The sequence below is a fragment of the Cetorhinus maximus genome, chromosome 8, assembly GCF_964194155.1.
Source record: "Cetorhinus maximus chromosome 8, sCetMax3.hap1.1, whole genome shotgun sequence".
Classification (NCBI taxonomy): domain Eukaryota; kingdom Metazoa; phylum Chordata; class Chondrichthyes; order Lamniformes; family Cetorhinidae; genus Cetorhinus; species Cetorhinus maximus.
Genome location: NC_135886.1, coordinates 77,978,674 through 78,002,229, shown reverse-complemented (window position 1 = coordinate 78,002,229; position 23,556 = coordinate 77,978,674). Strand labels below are relative to the sequence as shown.

The following is a 23,556-nucleotide window of genomic DNA, read 5'->3' as shown; positions in this document are numbered from 1 at the left end:
ATCGCAGGCGGTGGTTGGCTTCCTGACCGTTCCTGCCGAGCCCGCCTGATGAGGAAAAAATTCTGGCCATTGTGAAGCAGAATTCAGAGCACAGAGGCGATGGGAATTCTTTCTAAGCTTGTGCATATATAGCTCTTAAAAAGTTAAGTTTGCAACTTAAACTTTCTGGCTATGGGCCAATAATAATGACAGCCAAAAGGCTATGGAAGCTGTGTTCCAGAGACCAAGTAATATTCTGTGTTACAATTCACAGCGTCTATTACATTTATAATAAATGTTATATCTGACAATAACATGGGTCATAAAGAGTTTTCAAAGTGCCAAAAAATTTTGGCTTAAAGTGATATTTTCAATCTAATGCGATATAACATATTTTCTTTAGCGTCTGCGTATGCATCGAACCAGCACTGCACACTGCACCCATGTCTCTGTAGTACCACAGTGACTAGTCTTGTAATTAGAGAATATATAACCGTCGTTATTCATTGCTGGGAATATGGCAACTTGTGTGACAGTAATACTATGAGAAGCATCTAATATATATAATATATCTACACCCACACATATCACAGAAATCATAGAAAATTTACGACACAGAAGGAGGTTATTTGGTCCACAACATCTGTGCCAGTTGACAAAGAGCTACCCAACCCAATCCAACCTCCCTGCTCTAGGTCGCTAGCCCTATAGGAGACGGCTCTTCAAGTAGACATCCGAGTACTTTTCAAATGTGATGAGAGTTTCTGCTTCCAACACCCTTTTAGCCAGTGAGATCCAGGTCTCTGCCACTCTCTGGGTGAAAAAATGCTTCCTCATCTCTCCTCTAATCCTTCTACCAATTACTTTAAATCTATACCCCACAAATTTTTGACCCCTCTGCTAAGGTAAATAGATCATCCCCATTTATTCATAATTTTATACACCTCAGATAAATGGCTCCTCAGCCTCGTCTTTCAAGGAAATAGCTAAAATTTTCCACTCTTGGCAACACCTTGTAAATCTCCTTTGTACCTTCTCAAGTGCAATCTTTTCTTTCCTATATTGTGGTGACTAGAACTATGAGTGGTACTCCAGCTGTATTCTAACTTGTTTTTTATTCAGTTCTAGATAACCTCCCTGCTCTATGCCTTAGCTAATAAAGGAAAGTATGTCATATGCCTTTTTAACCACCTTATTGTGTGGAGATGGTGGCGGAGTGGTAATATCAGCAGGCGAGTAATCCAGGCCAGGCTAATGCTCTAGGGACACTAGATAAATTAATTTAAAAATCTGGAATTGAAAAGCTAGTCTCAGTAATGGTGACCATGACAGCTATCATCAATTGTCATAAAAACCCATCTGATTCACTAATGCCCTTTAGGGAAGGAAATCTGTCATCATTACCTGATCTGGCCTACATGTGACTCCAGATCCACAGCAATGTGGTTGACTTTAAACTGCCTTTGAAATGGCTGAGCAAGCCACTCAGTTCAAGGGCAATTAGGTTTGGATAACAAATGCTGGTCTTGCCAGTCACTCCCACATCTCATGAAAGAATAAGGATAAAAATATTGATCTTTCTTGCTACCTTTAAAGATCTGTGGACATACACTTCAAGATCCCCCTGTTCCTCCACACTACTCTCATTTGTTGTGTATTCCCTTGCCCTGTTGCACCTCCAAAATGTATTACCTCATTCTTCTCTGGATTGAATTCCATTTTCCATCTTTCTGCCCAACTGATCAGACAATACATGTATTTCTGTAGTCTCCTCACTGTCAACCACATGGCCAATTTTTGTAACACCTGCCACCTTCTTTATCATGTCCCTTATACTTGAGACTAAATCACTAATATAAGCAAGGGGCATGAGGCCTGAGCCATTTTGAAGCCCAGCTTCATTAACTCGCTGCAAGCAAGCAGAGAGGGCACCAAGCAATTAACCCACTGCAACTCGCTGGTTGTGTTTTTTTTTATTTCAGTGAAATACAAGTGATTTACTTGGAGCTAGTGTACTTGGTCACCGCCTTTGTGTCCTCCAACACGGCGTGCTTGGCCAGTTCCCCGGGCAGTAGCAGGCGCACGTCGGTCTGGATCTCCCGGGAGCTGATGGTGCTGCGCTTGTTGTAATGGGCCAGACGGGAAGCCTCGCCCACTATGCCCTCGAAAATGTCGTTGACGAACGAGTTCATGATGCTCATGGCCTTGGAGGAGATCCCGGTGTCCGGGTGAACCTGCTTCGTCACTTTGTAGATGTAGATGGAGTAACTCTCCTTCCTTTCCTCACCCTCCTCCGATGCTTGCCGCCCTTCGCTGGGGCCTTTTTCAGTGACTTTTTGGGGCCCTTTTTGGGAGCACTTGTCGCTTTCTTCTCATCCCCCATAATCATGTCAGGAGGACAGGAAGATGGACCCTGAATCAGCTGGGAGTTTGAAGCTGGAAACAGGAGTACAGGCAGTCCTGTGGGAACCTTGAGAAAGCTAGCAGCAATTTAAGGTTGTCAGGGGCTCAGGAGTTGAAAATTGCCTCATGTGTATACATATGTAGGCAGTGATTTACCCCAAATATTTTAGGCACCAAAGAGCCTTTGAGGAGACCAAGAAGAGGTCTTGAGCTGCAACGCTGGTTTAGTCTGCCTTTAATGTAAGACACCACCTTGGTAAAGGAGTTGAAGTGCACTCTAGAAACAGTTGCCTGGAGGATCATTAAAGCTTAGATTGACAATTAAGTTGCCTGATAGCACTCATTAAAGAGGCTGCATGCCATTTTGGTGACTGGCACTTCAATTAACACTGTCCTAACAGCAACCACTGAACAGGAGTAAACAAGTTTATTTTTGTCAGTGAACAAATTATTGCTGAGGGTTTCAAGTAATACTTAAAGCTATGTTTAACTTTCACTGTTTAATTGCAGCTGGAAGTTTGAAGAAGACCTTCGACACACATTAGGGGACTTTCTGGGTCACTTTGTCAAGACTTCACTGACACTCTCAACATTTTTCCAGGGAATTCTTTGAGCACTTCAACTGAAGAAACTGTGCCACTTTCCCTTATCAGAAACCTTAGAAGAGTCACCAGGAGAAAGGGAATGCTTGATCATGGTAATTTTGCTAGGGCACCCCTTGGTTTGGTGGCAGGATGGGAGAAGAAGTTGGGCAGAACATCACCAGCTGCTGCAGGAGAGAGGAACAGGAGAGCAAGTGGACTCCTTTCGCCACCTGCTTTTGCAGGTACAGAACATTCTTTCTCCCTTTGGATCTCCATTGCCATGTCTGAGAACATGTGCGTCCTCTCTTTATCCTTGAACCATCCTGAAATATTTTGTTGGGTGTCAGCCAGCATATTCCACACCTTCAGTGGAGGTAGGTGTGGAATACACTGGCTGACACACAAGCACTCAACAGTGCTCGCACGCTGAATGGGCAGGAATCTGCTTTAGTGTCTCCAGGTGCGTTCAAAACATGGTAATCATCAATTAGCCCCAAAATTGTAGACTGACATCAGACTTTCAAACAGGTGTGTCCTATTAACACCGCACCCACTTCGTACCTGTTTTCACCCTTTCAGCAAAATAACCCCTATGTCAATTTAAACTGAAATCATAAGTTTTATGAACATTGAAAAGAGAAAAAATAGGTTGACAATCCGATTGAAGACTTTTCCTCAAACATTCTGATTAAAATATCTTTATTTTGTTCTAAGTTTATGTACTATATATGTTTATGTACTATATGTTTTGTTTGTAGTCCTAGACTACAATTGATCGTGAGTCAGATGCTGATGGAGCTTGTGTATTTTCATTGACTTCTATAAGAAGGAATATTAGGTGGGGTTTATAACCTGCAGCCAATCCATTATTGCCCATTCTACACAAAAGTTGAATGTTCCACCCATTGAACATTTGTTTCTGTAATATCTTGATGCTTTTATCCATTATGTGACCAAGATTAGCTGTTTTATCATTCCAATCATCTGCATGTATGGTGCGTGTCTCTATTTTTTCTATGCATATATTACCCCACCAGTTTTTCTGATTGTGTCCTCCTAATTTTTCAGTTCTGAAGCAGGGAAAGATATTTTTTTTCTTCTCACAAAAGCTGATTCCAGAAATAATTTTAAAAAGGGAGTTGGACGGGTACTTGAGGATTAATAACTTAGAGTTTTGAACAAAAAAGCAGGAATGTGGAAGTAAGCATGACAGCTCTTTCAAAAACACAATGAGCTTAATGGACTCTTTCTGTGCTGTAAGCTTTTAAGATTCTATGACACTGACTGACCTGTTGTGTTTCTAACATTTTCTGTTTTTGTTTTATATTAATCCATCTGTAGGTTGAGTTATATGAGAGATGGCTTCCTAATTCCAATGATATAAACAAAAATTTCTGTAACTCCTGTTCTTAGAGTTCTTATTCAGGGTTAACCGTGCAGAAACTTCTCTCCATTAAAATCTCTCCTTTCACTATGTTTTACAACACACAGAATACTGCATGAGCAATGAAAATTGTGCAAATCTAAAGTTTCCAAAGAGGGATTTGCTTTCCCTACTCCTATCCCCTCCCCATTAACACATGCACACTTGAGGTGTGTTTCCAGTTTGCTGCCACTCTCTGCAGGTTTCCCACTTCCTATTGATTGATGAGGAATTATCAGTAAGTAACCTGAGGTACAGTATTGTGAAGGCTGTTTGTACCCCAATGCACCACTAGTTCATTAGATTTGCCTAATTGCTTGGGATCAATTCTCCAAGCAAGAATTTTTTTTTGAATATGTCTGCACAATAAGAACAATGTAGTGCACTGAGACAAGTAAGAACAGAATAAAATGTGAGGTAATCAGGGCCCCTATTCCCAGGTGAGTGGAGGTTTCCACAAAGCGCAACAGCTCCTGTTTCCTTAGTGTCAACAGTTCACTGACATTACAGCATTGCCTGAAATAGCATGAACGAGGCAAAAAAAAATCTGGTTTAGCAGGTTTGCCCAAACATATTTCAACAGCATTCTGAAGAAGTGAACTCTGATAGACTCTCAGGCAGAATGTACTGTTTTAATTAATGTAACCTGCTGGTACCTCTCAGTGAGACTTGCCAGTTTGTTTTATATGGTATCAGATACTGGCATCAGAAGTAAAAGGGACTCAATCATTACTTTAGCACAGAAGCTGTAACCTGACGCTGATCATTCATTTAAATCAGCTCCAGGTTATTCTAAATGGTACAACGGTTTGACAAAATAATATCCTGAGTTACTGGGCGGAGTTTTCTGCTCTCTCTGGTGGCATATTTGGATGCGGGGAGGTCATTTAATCGGGTCGGGTGGGTTTCACTTATTTAAATGCCTCTGTCTTGTTCATATTACAGAACTATGTGTCCTTAAAGTCAAGAAACAAAATGGCAAGGCTGCCAGTGACCTGCGGGTTCATCCTGTTCTGCGTTTTGGAGAGATTTCACAGCACTGCAGAGCATAGCGAAACAAAAAGGATTGTGCATTGCAGAGGCTTTTAAAAATAACTATAAAAGCTTTCATTTTGGAGCTTCCCCAATGTTTGGGAAGAATTTTTCATATAAGGCAGAATATGCATATGCAGCCCACTTGAGCAGTTGATCCTTCCATAGTGGCATTCGTTGCTCAGTGCTGCCTGTTTGGGTTTTGAAATACAACAGTACTACATGTCCTATCTGGCGTGCCATAATCATGTGAGCTCTACCATGAGGCAGTCTCTCTGTAAGCTGCCATTTTACATCTGTTCAATGAGACCAACAATGAGAAAGCACAGCTGTGTTTGAACTTGAAACATGGTGACGCAAGTGGAGATAAAATAGAGTTTTGAAACCCTGAAATTACTACAGAGAAACCACAGCTCAGAAAGGCACACAGAAATGTTCAAATCTGCTAAATGCTGCTAAAAAAGGACAAGAAAAAGCAAACTCAAACCAAAGGCTGCACGTAAAATACTGGGTGAGGTAACATGACTGTAAACTCCCCCTCTCCCTTCTCTGGTAGAAATAAAAGACAATATTTAGCAGAACGGGCAATGTTTCCACTTGCAATGGCAAAACTTTGAGGTGGCAACAGATTTAATTAACAAGCCAGAACCGATAAAAGTAGCCACAGTTCTAGCACTGCTAGGGAGGGACTGCCAGAAACTGTATTCCACCCTAAATCTATCCGATGAACAAGGGAAAAACAGATGACAGAGATTTTGAATGCTTTGAACGCACATTTTGAACCCCGAGTGAACGTTACTTATGAATGCTATGTGTTCAATACTAGAGCTCCAGGTGCAAATGAGCCCATTGAACAGTATGTGACCGCAGTAACACAGCTTGCAGAATCATGTGAATTCGGGCAACTAAAAGATGATCTGGTTAAAGATCAAATTGTCTTTGGCCTACAGGACCCCTCAATGAGAGAAAGTCTCTGAAAGAGGAGAAACTTACGCTCAGGAAAGCGATAGACATGTGTAGAAATGTGGAGGCTATAAAACGTCAGGTAGAGCACATGTATGGCAGAACAGGCCAGGCTGAAAGAGCAGAACAATCATGGACAAAGGACAGGATGCAAATGCTGCGGAAGAAATCATACAAAGGAAAAGAAAGATTACTCAGCATGGGGAAAGCAGTGTTTATACTGCAAGAAGCTGAATCATTTTGCACACAAGTGTTTGGCTAGAAAGAAGAAAAACAAGCCTACACAGATGGCTACTGGAGAGATATCAGCAGAAGAGTCTGATGAAGCATCATACACCATACAACAGGTTGGTTCCGTCAAGTCCAAAGGTGATAAATGGTTTATGACTGTTACAATGATGACCGCAGGAGAGTATTAAGCGAACAAGAAGTGTCAGATAGACACTGGTGCGTCATGCAACATCATGACCTTCACAGACCTGTGCAAAGTGGCTCAACATGTCGATCCGAAAATGAAGTCCTCAAAAGTAAGGTTGAGGCTATATGATGACACGATATTCATACCGAGAGGACAAATTAGCCTGAGAGCCCAATGCAATGGCAAGAAGGAAAATCTAGAGTTTCAGATCATAGATGGGACGCAACAGCCACTCATCTCAGCTGAAGCAAATCTAAAGCTTGGACTGGTAACTCTGAATGTGCCAACAGAGATTTACAATGTGTCGTCACACACAAAACTATTGACTGCAGAACAGATCCTAGAGGAGTACAAAGCTGTGCTTACAGGGTTGGGATATCTACCAGAAGAATATCATCTAGAAGTGGATGAGAGTTTAAGACAAATTCAGCATCTGCCGAAAAGAGTTCCAGCTGCTCTCAAGCCAAGCCTTAAAGACAACATGGAAGAGCTGGGAAAAGAAAGGAGTAATCAAGAGAATGATAACTCCTACAGACTGGATTAGCAGCATGGTAGCAGTGAAACAACCTGGAAAGCGGTGAGTATGCTTAGACTCAAAGAATCTAAATAAAGCGCTGAAGCAATCTCACTATCCCATGCCAACCATTGAAGGAATTTTGCTGCAACTTGCCAAGGTAAAGATCCTTACTAGATGCGAAGGATGGTTACTGGCAAGCGAAGCTGGATGAAAGCAGCAGCTCTCTAACTACATTCTGGACACCATTCAGGAGACACAGGTGGTTGCGCACATGGTTTGGCATTTCCACCGTTCCAGAAGAGTATAAACACTGACAGCATGAGGTAGTCAGTGATCTTTCCGGAGTGGAAGCAATAGTGCATGATCTACTAACCTATGAATGTGGAGACAGAATAGAAGAAGCAATAACTGACCATGATCAGAATTTAATATGACTGCTAGAGAGAGCTCGCCAGATCAGCCTGAAGCTTAACAAGAAAAAGTTGCAACTGGAGATGCCTGAAGTCAAGTACATAGGTCATGTACTGACAGCAAAAGGTCTTCGCTTGGGTTCCGACAAGGTGAGAGCTATAGCAGCGATGCAGTGACCAACAGATGTGAAAGTAGTGCAACGATTTGTTGGATTCGTAAACTATTTAGCAAACTTTTTGCCCAATTTGTCATCGCAGTGTGAACCATTACGCAAGCTCATGCCAAGGAGAGATGCAGTGGTGTTGGGGAGAGAACAAGAAGCAGCGTTCACTGAAATCAAACAGTTAGTGGTGACAATGCCAGTGCTGAAGTACTATGGAGTAAATGAAGAAGTCACAGTGCAGTGTGAAGCTAGCAGGACAGATCTTGGAGCAACCGTAATGCAGCATGGATAATCAGTCGCATTTGTATCCAGGGCACTAACGCAAACGGAATGACATTATGCTCAGATCGAGAAAGAGTGCCAGGCTATTGATTTTTCTTGAGCATTTTCATCAATATCTGCTTGGGAGAGGCAAAGTAACAGTGGAGTCCAACCACAAGTCGGTTCAAAGCATTTTTCTCAAACCGTTACTATCTACTCCAAAGCGTCTGCAAAGAATGTTACTTCGTCTACAGAGATATCATCTAGATGTAGCATACAAGCAAGGGAAACAGGTGTATGTCGCAGACATCCTGTTGAGAGTCGCACTTCCCATGAAGAAAGTTGAGGATGCTACAACAGAATGTGAAATCTTCTAGATTCAATGTGAAGCAACAGCTCAACATGATCTGGAAGTCGTCAGCCCAGCAGAGACATTGAACCTGACAGACAAGCGACTTGCTCAAATCAAGATAACTACCCAACAAGATACAAGTTTCGAAGTGCTACAAGAAGTAGTGATGAAAGGATGGCCTGAGAGCATCAAGGTCACACCTGTGGTCACAAGAGCATATTGGGCATACAATATGGAGATAAATTGACAGCCCAAGATGGCATCTTGCACAAAGGAAATAGAGTCATCATCCCTAAGGAGGTGAGAGGAGAGATGCTGAAGCGTATCCATGCAAGCCATCATGGAATCAAATCGAGTCTTAGAAAGGCAAGAAAGGCTCTACTGGCCAAACATGAGCAATGAAATTGAAGACCACATTGGCAAGTGTGATGCTTGTAATAAGGACAAAGCTAAACAAGCTAGAGAGTCATTAAAGATGCATGACATCCCAGACAGACCATGGATGAAGTTGGGAGTAGACCTCTTCACTATAGCAGGAACTGACTATCTTGTCACTGTAGACTATTCTGACTACTTGGAGTTAGACCAGCTGACTTCAACAATGACAAGAGAAATAGTAGAATGCTTGAAAGCATACTTCAGTTGTTACGGCATTCCAGACACTGGCCCTCAGTTCATGAGTGAAGAATTCAGCTGTTTCACAAAGTATTGGGAAATTCAACACTACATATCATCTCCGAGTATCCCCAATTGAATGGAAAGGCTGAGGCGGCAGTAAAAATTGGCGAAAGAGTCATCAAAAAAATCAAGCAAATCTAGCAAAGATATACATAAGGCAATCCTCGAGTGGAGAAAGTAGTCCAGTATAAAGACTAATGTAAATTCACACCCAAACTACTCTTCCAATAGCAAAAAAGCTACTGAAGCCAGAAGTAGTAACAGGTATAAATGAAAAAATCAAGGTAAAATGGCAGAAAGCCAAATTTCATTTTGACAAGACTGCCAAACCATTGCCAGAGCTGAGCATTGGAAAGCCAGTCAGAGTATAAACCTTCAATGTTCTCAACAGGAGTCAGCCCACGTGGAAACTTGGGACATGTGCATTGTCACCTCAAGCCTACGCGAATAGAAGTGAATGACTAAATATACCGATGCAACCGCAGGCATTTGCACACAACTAGTGAAGCTGTTTCTTCATAGCAATCGGCCAGTCAGGGAGAAGGAATCTCACCAGCTGTGTTGAGTACATAACCACCATCAATCCCAGAGGTCCAAGTATTCCCCACCAATGGCAATGGAACAACAAGTTACCGCGGCAACAAGTGCCACAGGAAGGACACTCCCTGGACAAGGAATGTCACCCAGATGAACAGCCAATGACACCGTGCAGGTGTACCATTAAGAGACCTGCACAATTTAAAGACTATGTATGCAATACAGGGGTAGAGACTGACTAGCAGAGCAAACAGTTGTTAATGCATGAGAATAGTGGGCATATAGTGGGTAACTTGGGTAACTCACAGTTACACATTATCATGTCTTTTGTTCTTTAGGAAAAGGGAGATGTTAGGGTCTTTTGTTCATTATGAAAAGGGGGATGTTTGGGTTTTGAAATGCAACAGTACTACATGTCCTATTTGGCTTGCCACAGTCATGTGAGCTCTGCCATAAGACAATCTCTCTGTAAGTTGCCCTTTTATATCAGTTCAATAAAGACATACAATGAGAAAGCACAGCAGTCTTTGAACTCAAAACACTGCCAATAACAGCTGTTAATCTTTGTCATAGTTGAAGTGGGGGGTGGGGGGGCGGGGAGTGAGAAGACAACACTGAGGTTGTAGTCTTTGTACTTTGTTGAATAGAGAGGTATCTGTAGCACTTTATTTATAAGTCTGCAACCAAAGTCGGGGTAGGAGCATTGAATTGTAATGCTGATAACTGAATGACCTATTGGATTGAGAAACTGTCTCTTTCACACTATTAAGTCACTGCTGATGACTGATTTACTTTACAATTTTCAGGAAATGGCATAGCTCTCTTAATTCATAACAGCTTGCAATAATATGCCTAATGCTATAAAATTTCAATTAAACATAGTTAAAATGTATCAGAATTAATAAATACCATTGATACCCTCATGGCATTGTCCCCTTACCATCGGCACATTGTGGCCGCAGTGTGTACCATCTACAAGATGTACTATAGCAGGTTGCCAAGGCTTCTTTGACAGCACTTCCAAAACCTTCGACCTCTACCACCTAGAAGGATAAGGACAGCAGGCATACTAGAACACCACCACCTCTAAGTTTCCCTCCAAGTCACACACCATCTACTGTCATTCTTTCAATGCTGCTGGGTCAAAATTCTGGAGTTCCCTACCTAAAAGTACTGTGGAAGTACCTTTAACGCACAGACTGGAGCAGTTTAAGAAGGTAGTTCACCACCATCTTCTAAAGAGCAACTGGCAATGGGCAACAATTGCTGGTCTTGCCAGCGCCACCCACATGCCAAGAATGAATAAATGAATAGACAAAAATAGCCGGAGGTGGAGAAGCAGACTAGACCTAAGGTGTATATATAGAGCAGTTGAAAAATAGGAATTATGGTGGCAAGTGGGATTAGATGCCAGGGCCTCAGGACATTGATCTGGTAGATAAGTTGTTTTATAGTACCCGCTTTTTTAATGCTTCTTGATTGTCTGAAGATTGAAGGCGCAGCTGACAGGCAAATATGAATAATTTCTTGTTTTGTCTTCCTAAGTTGGTCGCTACTAATCATGTGGACAGTACTACACATGATTAACAATCAGAAAGGAGACAGGGACTTGACAATTTTCATTTCAATAATACGCTGGTTTACATGAATGATCGTCATGCACTTGAAGTGCTTGCATTATAGCAAACTCACTCACCTCACTATAGCATTGGAGGCAATAGAGCATAGCATAATCAAAATAGAATATGATTACAGTGCTGCAACACAGGTTACATGTCTGCAACTGATCCAGCATGCAGTATTGCAACTAAAGCAAGAAATGCCACTGTAGGGATGGAAGTTCCAACTGATGAAGTCCACTTAAATATTTACATCTTCTTTCATTTGTGTGTGCACTTATGCAAATGTTAAGAAGTTTTACCTATATTAAGCATTTGTACATAAGTTTCACCAATTGAAATTTCTAATCTACAGCGGTGCCCATTATGCAATTATTTCCTCTTAATCCCTCTTCTAAAACACTGAACTGTTTTTGTAACTCCCACCAGATTTCGATATAGTACAATGGATACTGTATTCATTTTGGAACCTGATTGTATGCATGTTGGATTGTATATATTGGCCATGAAACTAAGTTTAAATAACTTGCTCTGGGATCTACTTTGTCAGTCATGCTTGTTAATGTTTGACTGGTGTATATGTGGGTGGTTTTGTTTATCTAGCATTGTACTTGATGCTAAAGAGCAAGCTAAGACATGTGGAGACTCTGAGGGCTGATGCAGTCAAAGAATTAGGTGCTGTGCTTTAATGCTAATGAAAACACCCTGATACAAAACGGTGAAGTTACAAATGTGCTTTGTGATTAATCTTTTGGCATAGCTGTGGATGACTTTTGGTTTATATAACAATGAGAAGAATGTCATCTTGCCATGACTGTTGAAAGACTATTGACCTAATTTTAAATAATTTTTAAATAAAGATAAAGCATTTTCTATTCTGCTGTTATTGGATAGCCTTGTGTTGTCGTAATATTGCTTGGGATATTGATAGAAAGCAAAACATTAATGCAAGCTTATCTTAGAACGTCCATTTTCTTGGCAGGTCATTTTGTGTGCTTTGAACTTTTGAAAAATTGATAAACCTAGGTAAAGGGACAAGGCTAAGAGCCCCATACACCAGTAAAGTTGAAACAAGTAAAATAAATTAGATACGTCAAGGAATGGTTAGGTAATGCTAGGCTTGGTCATTTAAAAAAACTGGAGAATGTATGAGGAAGAAAAGACTGAATGAGACAAGGAGTTGAAAGTCTTGAGACCCTGGGAAGGGAGTCAAAGTAAGGGACATTGTGTTGAGTTTCCCAGTAAGGATGCAAGAGGAAGAATGCAGTGGATGACTTATTTAGAGATTAGAAGAAACAATAGAACATATTCAGAATTTGGAATTACATGGCTAAATAACTCATTCAATCTGCTCTGGAACCACCATATTAATGCCATTTGTTTAGAAAATCTATTGAGCCAATGGCATTGGTATCTAAAAACGTATTGCTAAAGGACTGTGAAAATAAAGCCCTAAAGTTGCCAGAAAAAAATTAATGCAAGATTAAATTAAACAGCTTAAAATAGCAGTGTGAGCAATTTCTGGCAAATATGTGAAATATTGAATTATGGGAATCAATATAGTCTTTAGCATTAAATTATGGGCTAGATTTTCGTAGGGGTTGGATGACTCCAGAGCCATTTAAAAATGGCAGGCAGGACCTAATTCCAGGATTCCCATCCCCATTCCCAACGTTGGCAATTTACACCAGCACAGGATAAGGGTGTGGGTAGCGAGCCCACATCCTGCATTCTCTACCTGGCCGGCTCCATTGGGAGCAGCATATGCAGCTCCATCTTCCACTTCTGCTGGCAACCCTCTATTTCTAATTTCAATAGTTGTGGTCCCATTCAATAACTCAAGTTACATGCTTTAGCTAGTGCCTCCAATGTGCTAATGTAGACTTAGGTCTGGATATAAAAGAGCCCCAGAACAGCCCTGTTCACCTGACTTTGATGTATCTCAGGAGTCTGAGCACAAAAACACCCCAAATATTTGTGTTGGCTTTCTGCATTTTGCTTGCAAGTTTCCTTGCAATTTTTAAAAACTTTTGTTCAGTGAGAACTGCTTTACATAGTGCTGAGAGCCTCACGACATCCAAGATATTTTGAATCCCCAAACATTTCAAATGACTGAACAGCAGGTATGAGCTATCCAATGGACATACCTCTGTATTCTATGAAAACAGAAATGGAATAATAACAGCAGAGCCAACCGGGTACAAAAATGGGCCATCATGGCAGAAAAGAGCAGATATTTGTCCACATCCAGAGAATGTTGAAGCAGTCTCACAACATTTGAGGAACTGTGTCTGTAGAACACACTGTCCAAAGAAAGCCATAGGGCACCTGTATGAAATTTTAGAAGAAGACCTCAAACTTCAGTCAATTGCTGGCACAGCATTCATTATCTGTGCAGGTGAGTTTGCCATGGCCCTGAATTTTTATGGTTCCAGTTCCTTCCAGTCAGACACAGGGGATCACTGTAATATTAACCAGAGAACTGTAAGGGCCTGCATTAGCTAGGTGACAGGTGCCCTAATCTGAAGGATAATTAACACCATCAATCATGGTATAGCCTCTGCAGAGCAGAGACAGCACCATTCAATTGTGCAGACTCACTAGCTTCCCAAGGATGCAGTGGCCTGAAGGCAACAACTTGGAACCCATGACATACATCAATGGGAAAGCTTCTACTTGCTGTTTATGCAAATTGACTGTGATGCCTAGTGTTATAGAGTTGATCTTCCAGACAACTTTTCTTAGTGGACACATTTAACTTTATTTACAAGACAGCAGCAGCAAATACATGTGTGCATCAAAATTCCATAACCAAAGAAGAACTCTCTGTAGAGTTTCCCCATGTTGCTAACACATTGGTATACAGAAATCATGTGATCTTACAACACAGGATTATTCTTAAAGCTACAGTCCTACATTTATCAAAACTATAATTACTACATTCCGCTCCCTTTTACTTTTCTGTACATTTTGTATTTACAAGAATATTTGTCTTATGACATTACAATATTTAGACAAGTCATGAAATTACAAGTTCAGTCTTTCAGGTGGTTTCCTGATCCGTGTGGAACATCGTAGGTCCACGACTTCCGATTCTTTTGTAGGAAACATTTTCTGGAACCGCATTGACATCAGGTACCTCATTAGGCACATGTAGTTCAGTGTCTTCCACTCCAACAGAGACATCGGGCATGTCTGTCCTTGGTTGAGCAGCTTCAACAGGAACCACTGGTTCAGCAATGGTTACAGATGGAACATCATTTTGTTGGGGTATCTCCCTTCTTCTTAAATGATCCACATGCTTATGGATGATCTGGCCCTCCACTTCCACGTGGTACGACAATGGTCCGGTCACTGATCTTACTTTACTAGGTATCCATTTTGGTCCTTCACAGAAATTCTTTTCACATATTGCTGTCCAACAATAAATTGTCGCTCATGACTATGCAAATCATGAGTCACTTTTTTTGGTTCCCTTGACTTTTCTCCACTTTCACCTCCAAATTGGGAAGCATTAGGCTTAGTCTAGTCCGAAGACAGTGCCTTTGTAAAAAGATAGCGGCATTATCAGAACTCTTGGGAAAACAAATGGTGCGAACTGGTACTTGTATCGATGGTTTGACTTGTGATTGACTAATGTTCGTGTATGGTAATTCTGGCTATTTGTTGTTGTGCTATTGTATTCTCAGCAGTGGTAGCATGTTACTGGGGAGTTTTGAGCAATGCTGAATCCAACACAATATGATTTTTTTTAAAGTCAGTGCCTTATCAGTAACTCTGCATCCTCTATGTGTCTTCTTTTTAACCACAGAATTTAGTCTCAGCCTTTTTTTTGACTTCACTGTTGGCCAGACTTCTCTCAGATGCAATCTCAACTTGTCTTAGTTCAGTAGGTGAGCTAACAATGACTTCATTATCTACTCGCATCTTGGAAAGCTCTACCTCTTTTGCATTTAAAGCCTCTTTAGCTGCATTTATCTGATTCTTCAGCTCTTCTGTATCCTTCTTGTATCTGTTGGAAACTTGTACATTGCTGTGTCTTCTCTGCCAACTGGCTCTTCAGTTTGTTCAGAGAGGTGATAAATTCTTCCTGTTTCTCTTCATACTTTTTCAGAGGCACGAACTTTGACCTGAGGGATCCTTGTAATGCGTGAAGATCTTTCAACAGGTTTTCCTTTTCTTTATGAAGCTCACTCGCTTCATCTTGAATTCTGTAATTCGGCAGAGTCTCCTTGGGTTTCTTCTGCTGTTCTTCCATATTGTTGTTTAAGACAGTCTTCATTTCTTCAGGTTACTGAATGCTTACATATTCCTTTTTCATCCTGTTGCAGTCCTTGAACTCTCCAGGCTCTTTCTGAAGCACCTTGCCTGTTACTCTGCTGATACTTTTTACCTGGATTTCTTTGCCTGAGTACATTTTCAACTTGGCAGATGTTTGTTCCAAATTTAATTGTTGATCACCTTTATTTAAATATCTGGAAGTGTGTTCTCCTATGACAGTGATAGAAGCACCCGTGTCTTCTTCCATTTTTAAGGGTTTACCATTCATTTGCACTGTGACAATAATTGGCTCTGTCTTCCTAACTTTTACGTTGAATAATGAATAAATGTCAGAATTGGTTGTTTCTGGCTCTTGTACACAATATACTTCATTGGACTTCATTTGTTGTCTGGGAGCCTGTTTAAATCTCGCTTTGCAATGTCTCTAATATATGTCCACTTCTGTGACAAAAATAAAACTCTACTTATTTAAATTGCCAGTCGCTAGAGGAATGATTAATTCCATGTCAATAAAAATTAGTTTTTGACTTTGTTGCTAAGCTGTTTCCTCTCATTTTTCAGTTAGTGGGAGCTGTTTCCCACTTTGCAGCAGTACCCTGGCTTTTCACGCCACTTTCAGCTGACTGTTCCTGCCCAACTAGGAGAACGGCACCATTTTGCGCCCCTTGAATTGCTTGTGAATCCCTTACAGTGCTTTCCATTGCAAGCACTATTTCTAATGCTTTCTTAAAATCAAGATCCACTTCAGCTAGCAATCTTCGCTGAATAGCATCTACCTGCATGCCACATACCAAATGATCCCTGAGCATATCATTCAGAGTTTCACCAAAATCACAATATTCCATTATTTTTTTAATTTTGCCAAGTAGGTAGGAATGGTTCCCCCCAGGGCTCTATTCCGTGAATTGAACCTGAATCTCTGCATTGTGACTGAGGGCTTAGGTTGAAAATGTCCCTCAACGAGGTCTACTAATTCACTGAAAGTCTTCGAATATGGGGCACTGGGGGCTGTCAAGCTTCGAATTAAACTGTAGGTCTTGCTCCCACAAATACTCAGGAGAATTGCTCTCCTCTTTTCCTGCCCCATGATTTAGTTGGCTTGAAAGTAGAACACAAGACGTTCTATATATTGAGATCAATCGTCTGTTGCTGGCTCAAAGAGATTGATCTACCAAACTGTGGAATTTTGGATGATTATATCTCCTTTTCCTTTTAATTAACTTAGATACTCACAATCGCCGGCCGAGGTACAGCACCGAATCTGATTTATCCTCATCACCAGTTTGTTACAGAGTTTTCTTCCAGACAACTTTTCTTGGTGGACACATTTAACTTAATTTACAAGACAGCAGCAGCAACTACGTGTGTGCTTCAAAACTCCATAACTAAAGAAGAACTCTCTCTAGAGGCTCCTGCGCCGTTAACACATTGGTTTACACAGATCATGTGATCTTACAGCACAAGATTATTCTTAAAGCTACAGTCCTACATTTATCAAAGCTATGGGCAGAACTTTATGGCCCATTCCAATCGGGAGGAAAATAGTACGCGATGATGTCGGGCTAGCGTCCCGACGTCATCGTGTACTCATGCGATATTTCGCTTGGCGGGCGCGTGTGAGAGTTGGCAGCGTTCCTGCTGACAAGGGGCCTATTAAGGCCATTAAACAAGCAATTGATTTGTATTTTTCGCTGCCTGTCCAACCTTACGTTTGGCGGGTGGGCAAATAGGCCAGGCGGCCTTTGCATTTTTTAGGAAACCTCATCCACAGGCAGGATGAGGTTCCCAAATGTAATTAAAAAGAAATAAAATGTTTTAAATATCATTTTTAATATGTACCTGTTCATACGACTGAGACACATGTGGGGACATGTTTCCCTTATTTTTAAAATTTTATTTTTCATTGTAAAATTCTTCAGCTCCCTGAGGCCGCTCTGTGCCTTCAGGGAGCTTTCAGTGTGTGCTCCCCCACACATGCACAGGCTTTAGCGCTCGCGCTCCTCCCATCCCCAGCGCTGAGGTTCATGTTAATTGGCCAGTTAGCGTGAAATCGTGGTTGGGGCCCGATCGCAATCGGTGGTCCATTTCGCAGCCACTCCGGGGCCTGCATGCCCGACGAATGGAAAATCCTGCCCTATAATTTCTACATCCAGCAAATGGGAAGTTGCCAAAGTGCATTCATTTGGCAGCTTTCAGCTATCATAGTTAATTAGTGAGAGGAGCTGAATTGAGGGATGAGTCCTGGGAAGAAGTCCCATTTGCTGATTCCATTCAGTGTGACCACAGAGGATCATTGCAATTGAATCCATGCAGCAACCTGGCAAGTATTGGAGAGGATCATATTCAGATGACTGAACAAGTCGGGGAAGTTACCTGAATTGCATAACAGGGATAAGTTGTGCAGGCTTGTATGTTGCAGGGTCATAGAGATGCTCAAGTAGACTGTAGTAAATGTCAGGTCTTGATATACTGTACTGCTGTCTCAGTGACAGTCCTGTATGCACCATATACTTCTGTCTCAATGATGATCCTGCTTACGTCATATAATGTTGTCTCAGTTTTGTAGACATTGCTTACTCTCCTAACAGCAAAGTATGGAATTTCTAGTAACAACCTCCCTGCATCAACAGTAATTTGTAATTCTGTTATGTGCTTTGCATCAATCTCAATTAGTCAGCGAAGTCATGCCCTTCCCAGTTTCATAATAGCATCCAGTAGATGATTTGTTTTACTTTATTTAAATATCACAAGATTTTGAAAGAATTAACTTTAATAGAATTCCACTAGCTTATATAGAAACAAATAATATTTTTAGAAATCTATACAGTTTGATGTAAACATTTGCTTTGTGATAATAAATCTGATGGAAGTTTATTTGGGATTCCATTGCTGAGTGTGTTCAACATAATTGTTATAACCCCATTGCAGACTACATCTTTTTTGTACAAAACAGGAGACCTGGAGAGTGGTTGGCATTAGAGGAGCTGTACTTCGGTAAGATAGTAAAATAGGGGGAAATTGGAAGAAAGAAAGAAAAATAAGGCTTTCAGGGTTGTCTGCTGTCACTAGTTTCTTCTTTGTGACGAGGAAATTGAGGAGAGTTGAGGACCTGGAAGGATAATGTTTAAAAACCATTGACCTGACAATGAATTCAGCATTAACAAATTTCATTTTTAACAGAACAAAGTATTCTTCTTGCTAGTATCCACTAGTTCTACTTATTGTACATGCAAATGTTAAGAAATGCCAGAATACCAAAGTATATAACAGTTAAAATATGGGTGTTTACTTTTGTAGAAGTAGCAAGCAGTACAATACCCAGTCCTGTAAAGTGCTGAGACTTCAATCAAATTCTATGGTCACATTCTTAAACCTCGAGTGGCTCAATGTGATGTAACATCTAAACTGCACAATTGCTTTGATGGCATAAAATCGAATATATGCAGGCATTGACACATGATAGTAAAGGAAATTAGCATACCTGTGTGGGTCCTTTGATGCGCTTTCAAGTGAGAACTCTTGGTGTAAACTTTGGTGCAGCCTGCAAAACAATACATTACTATGACATCCTGTTTCAAATGTGGTTTTGGTCATTTCAGATTTATAATTATACCCCCTTGCTGAAAAGAAAATCTGCTAAACTTACTAATTCCCCAGCCAGAGCACTAAACCTCAACCTAAGGAGCTCCACTCAGAAGGAAGCTGCTGAGCTACTTTGAGAATCAATCACTTTAAGTACTAGAAGTAGTAACTATCATTATTAGATCATTAAACAGCTGTATAAGTGTCCGGTCTAGTATTTTTCTCTTCAGTCAGAATCTCTCTCTTTATGTACACTTCATAAACCAGGCATCAGACTTGGTTGCAGGTATTAAACATTCTTCAGAAAAACGAGAAATAAAGCCAGTCATTGATATGCAGCACTAAATTGATAAATAATTACAATTGCTCACTGATTTCAGTAGTTTTTAAATAGCTGCAATTACCTGGATTTACCAGATTAATGGTTCAGGCCAGGTTAACAGTTGAACATCACAAACATTTTCCAGACACAAGACCACCTCTGACCAATGTCACAGGAGGTTCGCTGCTACACATAGGGGAGAATTTTTGGCTTGGCGAGTGGGGGTGGGGCCCGCTTGCTGAGGTGTAAAATGACGTGGGGTGATGTCGGGCCTGCGTCTCGACGTCACCGCGCGTCATTTAGATTTTCAGTTCAGCAGGCGCGCAGCCGACTTGGCTGCACACCCGCTGAACTGTCAAAGGCCATTAATTCACTAGTTAAGGCTATTGAGAAAGCTGTCCGTCCAACCTTAAGGTTGGTGGGCAGGCGAAGAGTCCAGGGGGCCTTCGCATTTTTCATAGAACCTCATCCACAGGCGGTATGAGGTTTCATGAAGGGTTTATTAAATACATTTTTTCATTAAATTTCATTGGCATGTCCCAGCTCATGTGACACTGTCACATGAGGGGACATGTCTTAAATTTTTTTTTCTTTATTAAAATTTTTAAAACTTAAAACTTATCTCCCTGAGGCATTCCCGACTCAGGGAACCCCACCCTGCCTGCACAGGGAGCGCACAGTGCTTCCAGGCATGCGTCACGCTGGGCAGGCCTTAAATGGCCCGCCCATGTAAAATGGCGGCGCGGACCCAATTGGGGGCGCCGATCGGGTCCGCGCCCGCCCCCACAAAACCCCTCCCCAACAGGGGGAAATTCTCTCCATAAAATAATTTACGAGATATACTAAGTAAGAAGTTGGAACAAGTTATCTAGCCTCCTCGTCTAAATCCTGCAGACTTGTCTGCATATGTGTCCATTGCAAAGCGCAAACATAGAGGATGCGAATCTACCACTCGGCTGCCACAAGTTTTGATGGAATAACTGCAGAAGGTTCGTAACTGGTGTTTACACCCTTTTTCCAAAGTTTCTGTGGCTCTTCATCCAAAGTCATAGTGGATGAGGAGGTGAACCCCATATGGAGATTCAATCCCGGACTGATTCTCAAAACATTGTGAGGTAATTATGAAATGGCAGATTGGCTTTTAATTTTCTGAATTCAGACTCAAAACATCACACAGGAGACAAATGACATTATTGCAATGAGTCAGTTTGGATTTCTAAGACCAAATGACCTAATGATTTAACTATCCAAACCTTGTGTATACAAAAATGGAGGAGCAGGTAAGTTGACTACTTGAAAAGCTCATCAAATTTTTCTGCAGCGAGAACTGCATGTGTACTAGCAAGCAGATTGGTATCTTGATCACCTGCAGAATTGCAACCATTTCCATAAGACTTGACATTACATCTGGCTCATGATAAAAATCCCTCAATAATGTAAAACTGAGCTACATAGACCAAGAAGATTGCAGATACATTCACTAGTCTCAACATTTACCTGATCTCAGTTAGAATAGGAGCACGGCCGGTACAATTGACTTCACTACTCCTGCCCAGGAAGCTGATGAAGCAAAAATCACACTTGATTCTTGCTCCTGTTCTGATTTTTTTTATTATTATTATTCATTCTTGTGATGTGAGCATCATTGGCAAGGCCAGCATTTATTGCTCATCCCCAGTTGCTTTTGAGATGATCCCCTGCTAGAAAGTACAGTTTGGCATTGGTTTAGGCTAAGTTATGATGCTTTCTATGTTGGAATAGATTTCCAAAGCTTGCTGTTTAAGTTTATATATGAAGAATGGCCAGTGGAGCAAGGTACAGAAGAACACATCTCAAAATGAATTAATGTTTTAATAGAGGAGGAGGAGGGGGCAGCAGCCAAAGAATATGAAAAAGACTTGACATTGAATTTAAAATTATAGTAATTACCCTTGATTATATCACCTAGATTATATATTAAAAAGCTTTAATACAACAAGCACTCATACCTGGGAAATCACAATGATGAATGCGTCGTTTCTCCAACTCAGGGTTGTTACGTCGACTGTATTTTGTTTGGAAGCCAGGCTGACAGGGCTGCAAGCTGGTCTGAAGGCTGTGCATCTGTGGGTGATGAACTATCTTTGATGCTACTGATGCAGCATATGATGGAGGTGGCGAGAGTGTATTGATAAGGTCAGGCTGGTTTTCTGGGCTACCAGGTTGGGAGTTTGGTGGTGAGGGTGGCAGGTATGAGGTTTGCTGCGGATAAAACTGAGCTGGCACAACAAAGTTGTTTGGTGTCGATACAGCAGGCTGGAAGTGTTTAATTGCAGACTGAGTAGCTAGGCTGGTTGCTCCAGCCATGCCTGTTGACATGGTAACACTGTTACAACTGTGAATAACTGTAGTGTTGCCAAGTGACTGGGTAGAGCTCAAAGGCATGTTGACAACATCTGTATTGATTGGCATCTGATACAGTTGGGGTTGATGCGAACTGACGGGCAGTTGTAGCTCAGGGGAAGAGGCTTCTTGCTTGATGAAGATATTATTCACAGGAACTGACTGTGGCACACTGAACACACTGGTGAATTCAGGCAGGGCATTCGTCGTGGTGGACGTGCAGGACTGGGTGAAATTAGTGACCGGCTCTGTCTTGACTTGTGGGAGAGCTTGCTTTGTTGGTCTGTAAAGGCCTGTTCTCAAGTGGGTGATATCAGGCAGGATCAGGTTGATATTCAGGCTGTATGGTGATGTTATCTGCTCCTCAAAAAACTCATCTACCACTGAGGCACTCTCTCTTCTGTATTTCTTCTGGTCCAGAACTGTTGGAGCTGATGGAATCAGTGGGGCGAGATACTTGTCCATTTCTGATCTTACCTTTTTTTAAAGAAAACGAATACATGCATTTGTTTTGGGTACATTGTCAAATAATTAAAGGATGCCAACTTTGCTAAGGCTTTGAGTTTCATTATACTATAACAACAAAATATTAAAATATTTTTGTATTTGATTTTCAATTGACTATTTAACAGACATTAATGCTAATGAACTTCAATGATTTTTAAAGAGGTCCTAAAATAGAAAGCTAGTCTTTTATTCCCTTTAGTCATAGTGCACTCAAATTGCACCTTTGATAGATTAACCAGTACCTAGTCCCTATTGTAAATAAAGACCTTCTTAAGACAGTTTAAAGCAGTGCAATGCAACAAAGTTTCCTAATAGGAGAGGCTGGTTATTACTTGCAGAATGCATTATCTGACACTTGCATGGGAGTTACATCACAACTTGGAGGCACTGGTGGTAAGCTCCATAAAAAAAGTTATTTTCCTAATGATTCAAATGGCAACCATTAAGGTGGTCTCTCCACTGCATTTATTCATTTATTCCTGTTGAAAGTCTCGTTCTAGATTTTTAAAAAGGCTTCCCCCATTTCCCACTTTAAAGAACTCTGTGGCATGTAGTATCCATGACTGAAAGCAAAAAGTCATTTCCAGGCCTGCTGCTTTGAAACAAGCAGTTGGGTGAAAGTTGCATTTTATTCTGTCAATAATATCTGCTCAATGCCATGACATCAGAAATTCACTAAGAGGGCATTCAAGGGCACACGCTGTTAGCTTATCACTCGAGGTCACAGTAGGATCCATGCTCCTACATTGCCCATAAAGTTAACCATCAGAGCGATTATCACTTTATGTTGAGGAATATCAGCACTTTTAATTTTACCTGATTACTTCTCAATATAAGCACCTTTAGATAATTCTACATTAAATTTAGATATTTGACTTTTCAATGACACTGACAGTCCAGGTAGGTAGTACAACAGGCACTATTGCTTAGGTATGCTGCTATAATTCTTTATGACACCATGAAACCTGACATTAGACTGGTTTCAGGGGCATTTTCATCATAAAAATGGCAGTAGTATCCATCTATATATTACCCAGATCGCATTTAACTGCAGCAGCCAAAGTCTGTGTGGGGGTGTTTACTGACTGTAATCTGTGTATTGCTTGACTGATTCAAGATTGTGGTTCCAGCAAAGAATATAT

The 23,556-nt window shown here is 41.0% G+C and overlaps 1 protein-coding gene across 1 annotated transcript in view; it reads right to left on the bottom strand.

Annotated features, from left to right (window-relative positions):
- The window catches only part of klf5l (Kruppel like factor 5 like), an 82,624-nt gene that overhangs the window by 33,272 nt on the left and 25,796 nt on the right, over positions 1-23,556 (bottom strand). Inside the window, exons 3-4 of the mRNA XM_078547091.1 lie at positions 21,514-22,384; positions 19,103-19,162 (exon numbers count right to left, since the gene is read on the bottom strand). Of these exons, the coding sequence (XP_078403217.1) occupies positions 19,103-19,162; positions 21,514-22,384 (931 nt within the window). The remainder of the gene's footprint in view (positions 1-19,102; positions 19,163-21,513; positions 22,385-23,556) is intronic.